This window comes from Sorghum bicolor, chromosome 4 (genome assembly GCF_000003195.3).
Source record: "Sorghum bicolor cultivar BTx623 chromosome 4, Sorghum_bicolor_NCBIv3, whole genome shotgun sequence".
Lineage (NCBI taxonomy): Eukaryota > Viridiplantae > Streptophyta > Magnoliopsida > Poales > Poaceae > Sorghum > Sorghum bicolor.
This window is the reverse complement of record NC_012873.2, coordinates 20750489-20759443: the sequence shown is the minus strand read 5'-3', so window position 1 is coordinate 20759443 and position 8955 is coordinate 20750489. Positions and strand designations below refer to the sequence as shown.

At 40.7% G+C, this 8955-nt stretch overlaps 1 protein-coding gene across 1 annotated transcript; it reads right to left on the bottom strand.

Annotated features, from left to right (window-relative positions):
• On the bottom strand, positions 4469–5437 carry LOC8077775 (eukaryotic translation initiation factor 1A). Its single transcript, XM_002451946.2, has 2 exons — positions 4796–5437; positions 4469–4706 (listed from the first exon to the last, which is right to left on the bottom strand). The coding sequence occupies exon 1, from the start codon at positions 5295–5297 to the stop codon at positions 4869–4871; it is 429 nt and encodes a 142-aa protein (XP_002451991.1). The 5' UTR covers positions 5298–5437; the 3' UTR covers positions 4469–4706; positions 4796–4868.

Genomic DNA, 8955 nt, shown 5'->3' with positions numbered 1-8955 from the left:
GGTAAATTCAAAGTGAACAAGAAAATGCTTGCTACAAAATTTGATTACTTGATCAGCTTTATTGGTGAAATTCTGCATTGCTGCTTGCAACATCGTGTTTGTGCTATGTCATCGTGCCTATGCATTTGATTAATCAAGATTCTGACAACATCCAACTACTCTAAAGTGTTATTTCTGTTTATAGGTGCAGCGGCTGGCCATTTTTTCGGCCAAGCTGTGATGTGCATACATAGGTTATATTTATTTGATGGTTTTTTGCAACCAGCAAGAGACTTTTGTGTCTTGACAACAATATTAGCTGCTAAACAGAGCAACAAGTAAAGCATTTGTTTAGTTAACAATTGGTGTGATTGGATAGAAACGAGTTCGAGCAGGCTAAGAAACAGAAACAATACATAGAAAAAAAATCTTAGATACGCTTATACTTATTCAACATAAAATTGTGGCTGCAGGTTTATAAAAGGTTCGAGCCACTTAAAACGAGGAAGGACCCAAGAACCTTTACTGGTCAAATCAAGAAAAAATAATCTTCATATATGGTGTCAGTTTCTTGGCCCCATTGTACCATTTAGAATGGAATCTTTACACAAAAATTACTCTAGGGAACATGGAGCATAAGAAATTATTGCACTTACTTTTCCCCAATGTTTGCAGATTTGTATGAGAGAATAATGATACAAAAGCAAGATGAGTGGAAGCGGCAGCACAAAGATAAGAAGAATTTAAATGCAGCCATTCAACCATTGCTAATTGAGCTTTGACTACTGAACTTATAACTACCATTCTTATGGTGATGTGAGGATCAGTACAGTTCAAAGACTGGTTAAGGCTGGTTCTAAATGCTATGATAAATTTCTCTTATTTGCACATATAGAGAGTTACTTGTGTGGTTGTGTTCCTATGATTTTATGGCGCAAACTAAACATAAATATTGGTTTGATATGCTTGAACTTGGAAACTGAAGTTGTTGCTACAATGGCACTACTAATAGCAATGTATGTACGTAATATCTTAGTGTTATTGTATTTAATTATAAAAGCCTTGTCTACTGAGTATAGACTCATCTTTTTGTTCTTAAGACATTGTAGGGCGCCCGAAGGGCGTCTGATGTTCTAGTGCAGCATTAGGAGGGCTACTAGTTTGGATTAGAAGAATGGATTGGATGGAGGGATGAAAGAGCACCACACGAAAATTCTGCTTTGCGAGGTGTGGTTTCCATGGGTAGTTTTGTAGGCTTTGAATGCTATCCAATAGTTTCTACATGAGAGTGCCCTTAGTGCTCATAAGTACTAGGATGTTAATTAATGCATGATTTTGTGTTAAGTAGTAGGAGCAATGTTAATTAACATAGTATATTTTATTAACTACTCTCTTCATTCTAAATTATAAGTTGTTTTGAGTTTTTCTAGGTACATGCTTTTTTATGTATGTAGATATAGCCTAAATTAGGTGCATAACAAAAGTTGTGTATCTAAAAAAAGCCAAAATAACTTATAATATAGAATGGCAGAAGCAATTAACATGGTAAGGTTACTCTTAATAGATGTTAGTGCATATATTATTGGTGTATGATTATTTTTGTATTTGAAGTTTAGATATCTAATTAGTTAAATATTCTTATTCGTTCCACTTTTGTCCATCCAATCAACATAACATTTTTTCCAACTCCCAAAATACACATGGATAACCGGTTCCTAACATGGATGAAACCACCTCATCACCCTACCAGCAGAACCACAACACCACCATCATGGATCTGGGGAACCTCCAAGACACACCGTCACACAACTTTTGTTATGCATTGGGCCATGGAAAGAGCTTTTCTCAAACAAATGCTAGATTTGGTGGGGAAGAGAATATATATAGTGTCGCCACCACTCTATTGAGATCTCATGTAAGGTTTGGGCAACCCGCGATTGGACAGACCGATGTTGAGGTTGATGATCAATGCCTAGCACCACCATGGAAAGGGTTCTAGAGAGAGATAAGAAGTGGAGAACAAAGACATAGTGCATATCTAGCATTGCCATGTATATAATATATCACCTGGGCTTATTTGGCTCAATTTCTTGCAACTCCACCGGTTCCTCCAACACTAGCACTGTAGCAACATTGTTCACATAAGCTTTTCTCTCTCCTCGTAAAATGAATATAGGGCTGGAAGAATTCATGATTTATGGATCCTCCGATACTACAGTGTGGAGCCAGAGAAAACCTGGTCAAAAGGGGCCTTAACCAGGTTAGAGTTTTAAATGCATTTTGAAATTTGTGGAGCTAACTAGTTCTAAAAATACACATCGTGATAAGTTCATAGACCACTCTAACCTTGTTCTTTTCTACCCAAACCGAAGGGGCTGGAAAGGATTAGGGTGGATTTAATCCCCTCGAACCCTCTTGGTTTGGGGTAGAAATGAATAAGGCCTCAATACATATAGAGAATATGGTTCTATTAGCATCTTTGACCCCGTGCCATTGTTAGCGGTCAGTTAATCAATAATACAACTTTTTTCTTATTAAAAACTATTTTGAGCTTCAGAGTTCAGTGCATGCAAATGAGATGAAAAAAGAAATCGATGTTTGGCACGCTGACCGCGTGGCTTTTGCTGTAGGGATAGGGAATTTGTAGCTTATCTTCAAATCAAGGTCTTGTTTAGTTCACCCCGAAAACCAAAAAAATTTCAAAATCTCTGTCACATCGAATCTTGCAGCACATGCATGAAGCACTAAATATAAACGAAAACAAAAACTAATTGCACAATTTATCTGTAAATCGCGAGATGAATCTTTTGAATCTAGTTGGTACATGATTGGACAATATTTATCAATAAAAACGAAAATGCTATTGTACCGAAAATCAAAAAAAATTCGAAACTAAACAAGGCCCAAACAGTGCAAACCAACTGTGGTGCCACATTCGCTAGTTAAGAGAATTTCTAGAATCCGAGGATCAGCGCGCATTATGAGCTAGACGCCGCCTCAGTTAGTGGCATGCTCTAGGCGACAACTCGCCGGGCAGGAAGCATCTACAGGTCAGCCGCCACGTAGCATTATACCTATATGCTTGAATTATTGCTAGAGACGTGAGAATATTAAAAGGCAGAGCAGCACCGAAAGACCCATGTGCGGACAGCATTTTCTTCAAATTGCACAAAGAAAATACACCCTACTAAAGCGAAGCCAGAAAAAGGAAAACGGGAATGTGGCTGTCTTTTGTACGTCAAAAATGTTCTCTTATAAATCAAACCCAAAACAAATCATGTAACCTAAATTCTGACCCAGAAACAATAATAATAAAGGTACAAAAGCATGACGCACAGAAACCTATAGTTGCCATTATATGACAAAAAAACGATTGATTAGAAAAATGTGAAGGACGGATACAACATTATGATAACTGTATCTTCTTCAAATAAACTGAACCATGTTAACCTTAAAAAGATTCATATAACGTGTATCCCACTCAACCACTGGAATATTAAACAAGAGTGACTAGAGCCACTCAAATATTAAACAAGAGTGACGAGATCCAGTAACATCCAGAACTCTGATTTCCTTTTCCAATCAAGAGACGAGACCACAATTTCCAAAAGGATAAGATGACACAAATCACAGCATATTAACAAGGAAAGCATTATCATACTGAACTGGCTCTCATTTTCATGGGTAGGAAATAGGCTAACCAAACCATACTAAGTGTGAACCGAAAAAATAATATAGGCCTCAATGTTGCAAAATATAATCCAGCAAATTCATTTCCAATCCCACAATTCTTTGTAATAGAAATCCATTACTTATTGCATTTGCAATCCCATTGGGTGAACGAACGATTATCTAATTCTGGAGAAGACTCTATGGTGCATGCCGGATTTACTGATTTTACTGTATCATATATGGAGGGAGTAAATGGTAACTTCATATCAGCTCAACATATATATAGCATACAGGAGCCCTGTTATAGATTCAGATAAGGAAAATACAATTTCTCAAACAGGGGACCTAGTAGGGAACATGAACGATCACAATTATCCACCAAATGGAACACACGATGAGTTATACTTTCTATATAGCAGGACTTGACAGAAAACAATGCAAAAGCATGGTCACAAACAGTACAAGCCAGATGAAACCCCAGTAATCATCTGATGACATAACGGTGTTCAACTCTAATCATCTACTCAATTGTGCTAACAAAGGTTAGCAAAACCTCAGAAAAGATAATTTGGCTCGAAAATTGATTCATGAACATCTAAAGTTGTATGCGGGTCCGTAAAGATAATGTGGCATGAATATATACCACTAGACATGTTAAATGTTGCAACTTAGAGCACAGGTGGCAACAAAACCAGGGGAATGAAAAGTGAACAACAGTTGCTCATTGTGTGGGTACTGTGGAAGAACGACATTGCAATAGAAAGTAGAAATGGGTAATATTTAGCAGATATCAAATTGCACTGAATTATTCCATGGATGAGATGAACGCAAAAGGCATTAGAACAAAATCGGATCATGCCCAACCAAATATATCATATTACACAAAGGGAGAGGAATCAGTTCAGTTTTAGTCCCATGCTTGCTATATCACCAAATGGACTCCCCACGATTATTGGGCACAACAAGTGCCTCCAAATCCTTGTACACAGGACTCACCGCCCGTATCACACAGCATAATTCACAGTGCCATCACCACGAGTACCATCGCAGATATTCTTCAGCCATGAAGATGTAGAGAGAATGGTAACCGTCACAAGAAGTCAAGAACAGAATGATACATTTGTTTTATACGTATTATACATACGTTTAGTTTACCACCATGGCCGGGCCGAGGCAGCAGAGGATGGAAAGGGACCGTGCGTGGAAGAGGCGGATGATCAGATCTTGTCGATGTCCTCGTCCTCGAACTGTATATAGTCATCCTGCGCGCCGGCGTCCTCCTCGTCAACGACGCCCTCGTTGAGCCTGACGTTGTCGGGGATCTCGCCGTAGGCCTTGAGCAGGCGGGCCTCGTCGTTCATGTACTTGAGGATGACGTCGGCCTTGTCGTCCTGGTAATCGCGCAGGCCGACGAGGACGATGTCCCCGGCGGCGATCCACACCTTCTTGTGCATCTTGCCCCGGATGTGGCACAGGCGCTTGGTGCCGTCGATGCAGAGCGCCTCGCAGCGGCCGTTGCCCAGCATCCGCGTCACCTGCGCGTACTCCTGCCCGTCCTCCTTGAACACCAGCTCCCGCTTCTCGTCGTCCGCCTCGTTCTTGCCCCGCTTCCGGTTCTTGCCTCCCTTCCCCTTGTTCTTCGGCATCGCGTCGCTGCGCGAGGAAACCCTAGCCTAGCGCGGCTTGATCGGAGGACCGGTGGGGAATTTGGCCGCGAAAGGTTTGGTCGGGCGCTCTGCAGCTAAAGCTTCGTCGCGGTCGCTGCTTTTTGGTTTGGTTGATTTTTTTTATAGAAAGAAGAAGAAACAAGGCCCCGACGAGCACGGGAGGAGATGAGAGCCGTTCGATCTAACGGGTATGAGGATTTTGACGGTGGGGATGGGTCCTCTTAGGCCCACCACCGGGCCCGACGATCGGGTGGGGAATCCTCGGGTTTTCCATTGTGGCCTTGTTTAGTTCCAAAATTTTTTTGTAAATCGACACCGTAGCAATTTTGTTTGTATTTGACAAATATTGTCCAATCATGGACTAACTAGGCTCAAAAGATTCGTCTCGTCAATTTCGAGCAAATTGTGTAATTAGTTTTTATTTTCTCCTATATTTAATACTTTATACATACGTCTAAAGATTCGATGTGACGGAGAATCTGAAAAATTTTGCAAAATTTTTTGGGAAGCCTGTCTTTTCGGTTGACTGGAGAACCGGATAGAATTTTTTTTTACTTTTAGCCTAAATTTGAAATAAAAATTTACCTGCTTATGAAAATATTTTCAAAACTAGACCGTTTGGACCCGCCACCATGCATGGCGGGGCAAACGCACAGAACCCCGCCATGCATGGCGGCGGAGTACTACTGCTGACGTGCATGGTGTAGTAGTACATCTCCTGACGTGGCTAACACGTGCCGGGGTACCTGGCAAAGAGTACCCCGCCACGCATCATGGCGGGATGCAACCCCGCCGCGCATCATGGCGGGGTGCTCCCTGTCTGACAAAACAGCCCACTCCCTACTTTCTCTGCGTTCTCTAGTGGCACTTTCGTTAATTTATGGTAATTATTGTCTGTAAATTGCACTAATTATACAGTTTACCTGTAAATCAAGAGACGAATCTTTTAAGCCTAGTTACTTTATAATTAGATAATTTTTATTAAATAAAAACAAAATTGCTAAAGTGTTAAAATCTAAAAAATTTTTGGATCTAAACAAGGTCAGTCTATAGTGTGTATGTGTGGAGAGAGAGGGGTCAGGCTGCGCTTGCATGGGTAACATCAGCAGTCTAGGGTGTTGGACCTTGTTTAGTTCCCAAAAAATTTTGTAAAATTTTTCAGATTCCCCGTCACATAAAATCTTTAGACGTATATTTCTAACTTCAAATAAATTTATTCAAAAATTAGATTTAAATATCTATCTAATGAAACTAATTTTATATTATAAATATTTAATCAAAAAAATTTTATAAGAAGCAAAAACGACAAATATTTAGGAATAAAAAGGTAACACGGTACAACTAGGCTACAGTGCTGCGCAGTGTGTGCTACAGTGCTGCGCAGTATGCTGCTCCACAGCTACAGTAGTGCAAGTGTGTTGTACTGTGGTACCTCTTTATTCCTAAATATTTGTCGTTTTCGTTTCTTATAAAAAAAATTTGATTAAATATTTATTAAAAATATTAATATTTATAATATAAAATTAGTATCATTAGATAGATATTTAAATCTAATTTTTGAATAAATTTATTTAAAGTTAGAAATATACGTCTAAAAATTTTATATGACGGAGGATCTAAAAAATTTTGCAAAATGTTTTGGGAACTAAACAAGGCCCAACACATGTTGCGCATGCGAGCGCAGCCTATCCCTCTCTCCACACATGCCTGGCCTTGTTTAGATAAAAAAACTTTTTAGATTTTAACACTGTAGTAATTTCGTTTTTATTTAATAAAAATTATCTAATTATAAAGTAACTAGGCTTAAAAGATTCGTCTCGTGATTTACAGATAAACTGTATAATTAATGTAATTTATAGATAATAATTATCATAAATTAACGAAAGTGCCACCAGTGAACGCACAGAAAGCAAGGGATAGACTATTTTGTCAGACAGGGAGCACCCCGCCATGATGCGTGGCGGGGTTGCATCCCGCCATGATGCGTGGCGGGGTGCTCTCTGTCTGACACCATAGTCTATGCCATGCTTTCTGTGCGATCACTGGCGGAACTTTGGTACGTTAGCAGTAGTACTCCGCCGCTATGCATGGCGAGGATCTGGGCAATCGCCCCACCATGCATGGTGGCGGGTCCGCACGGCCTAGTTTTAAAAAGATTTTCATAAGCGGATCAAATTTGAAATATGTTTCAAATTTAAGCTAAAAAAAAATTCACCGGATAGGCGGCGGAAGCGTCAGAGTCCATGACAACTGGGGCAGCTGACGTGGATCCGATCGATCCACAGTCCAGAGCATCGTCGAGACCTCGTGCTGTCATGATCCATTTCAGTTTTATTGTAAGTTGTTGTTAGGTGATGTGATCATCATGGGATAGAAATTTCTATGTATCCATGTAATTTACATTTGAATAATTTGAATTTAATTGACATATATTGAAATCGTGAATATGATTCATTTATATGGTACTACCGGACACAAAGGCTTTGAAACGACCTAGATTTTTCCAAAGGGGGGGAAAATCCACAGATTCGAATTATAATGTGATAATTCAGAAATTGAGCCATCACATTATCATATATCAGGTGTTATCATAGTCATACATCGTGAAAAACAAGATTACAACACATTTTCTTTACAACTCTTGATCAACAAGCCTATTACATCGTTTTTCTAGCGGAAACACACGCGAGTCTTTATCAGAGTCGATGTAGCGCGTCCGCGGTGAAGGCTCCTCCTTCACGGGCAATCATCAGAGTCGGCGTAGTTATCAGCGGGCGTAGCCTTCATCTCCGAACCAAACTTGAGCGCATGAACGAGACCACCTAATCCTTCTATTCTCCGTGGTTCTTATCGTAGACCACGTTCAAGACCTGCTAAACAATTTTCAGTACGATTTGTACTGGCCACTGGCTCCCACCCTATGCTTTTGCGTAAGCTTTGTGGTAAGTGGAATGCAAAGGGTAGATCAAGAGGCCTATAGATATGGTTGTAGTCTTCCTATGCAAGTTCATCAATATTTTATAATAATAATTCATCAAGTTTTAATCCATCTCATCCACACATCCAACCATCCATCCCATCACACACATCTCACCACACTCTCACTCTCTAGGCGGCAAGTATGACTCCCGCTCGTGCCTTGCCTCAACGGCCAACGCCGGATCCAACACAAACCCAGGGGAAGGTAGAAAGGACTCCTCTCACTAGTCAAGTGAAGTTGTACTTAGGAAAGGTCCATAGCCAACGAATCGGCATATGTATCGATCGATCAACCAAACTCTACAGAGGTTTACACTAACCACAAGATCACCATCATCGACGATCCGGCTCGTCTAGGCTGATACCGGGCTGCCTTCCAACTAAATACAATGCCACCCTACCACTCAGGACTAGGGCCACACCAGAGTACCACCGGCATACTGAGACTGTGAGGCGTAGTACCGGGCCCCAAAGGTCACTACGCTGTCTTAGGAGGGTGTGGGTCCTCATGCCCGTACCTCCCTACACTATCCGCTATCAACCTAGTAGTAGTGGCACCGCACTAGCTGGTCGTACATCCGTCCCACACCATAATAAGGCGAGTGGCGTGTAAGGCTTCCTAAGACCCGGCCCACAGAACATATCAGTCCTTGGGGTG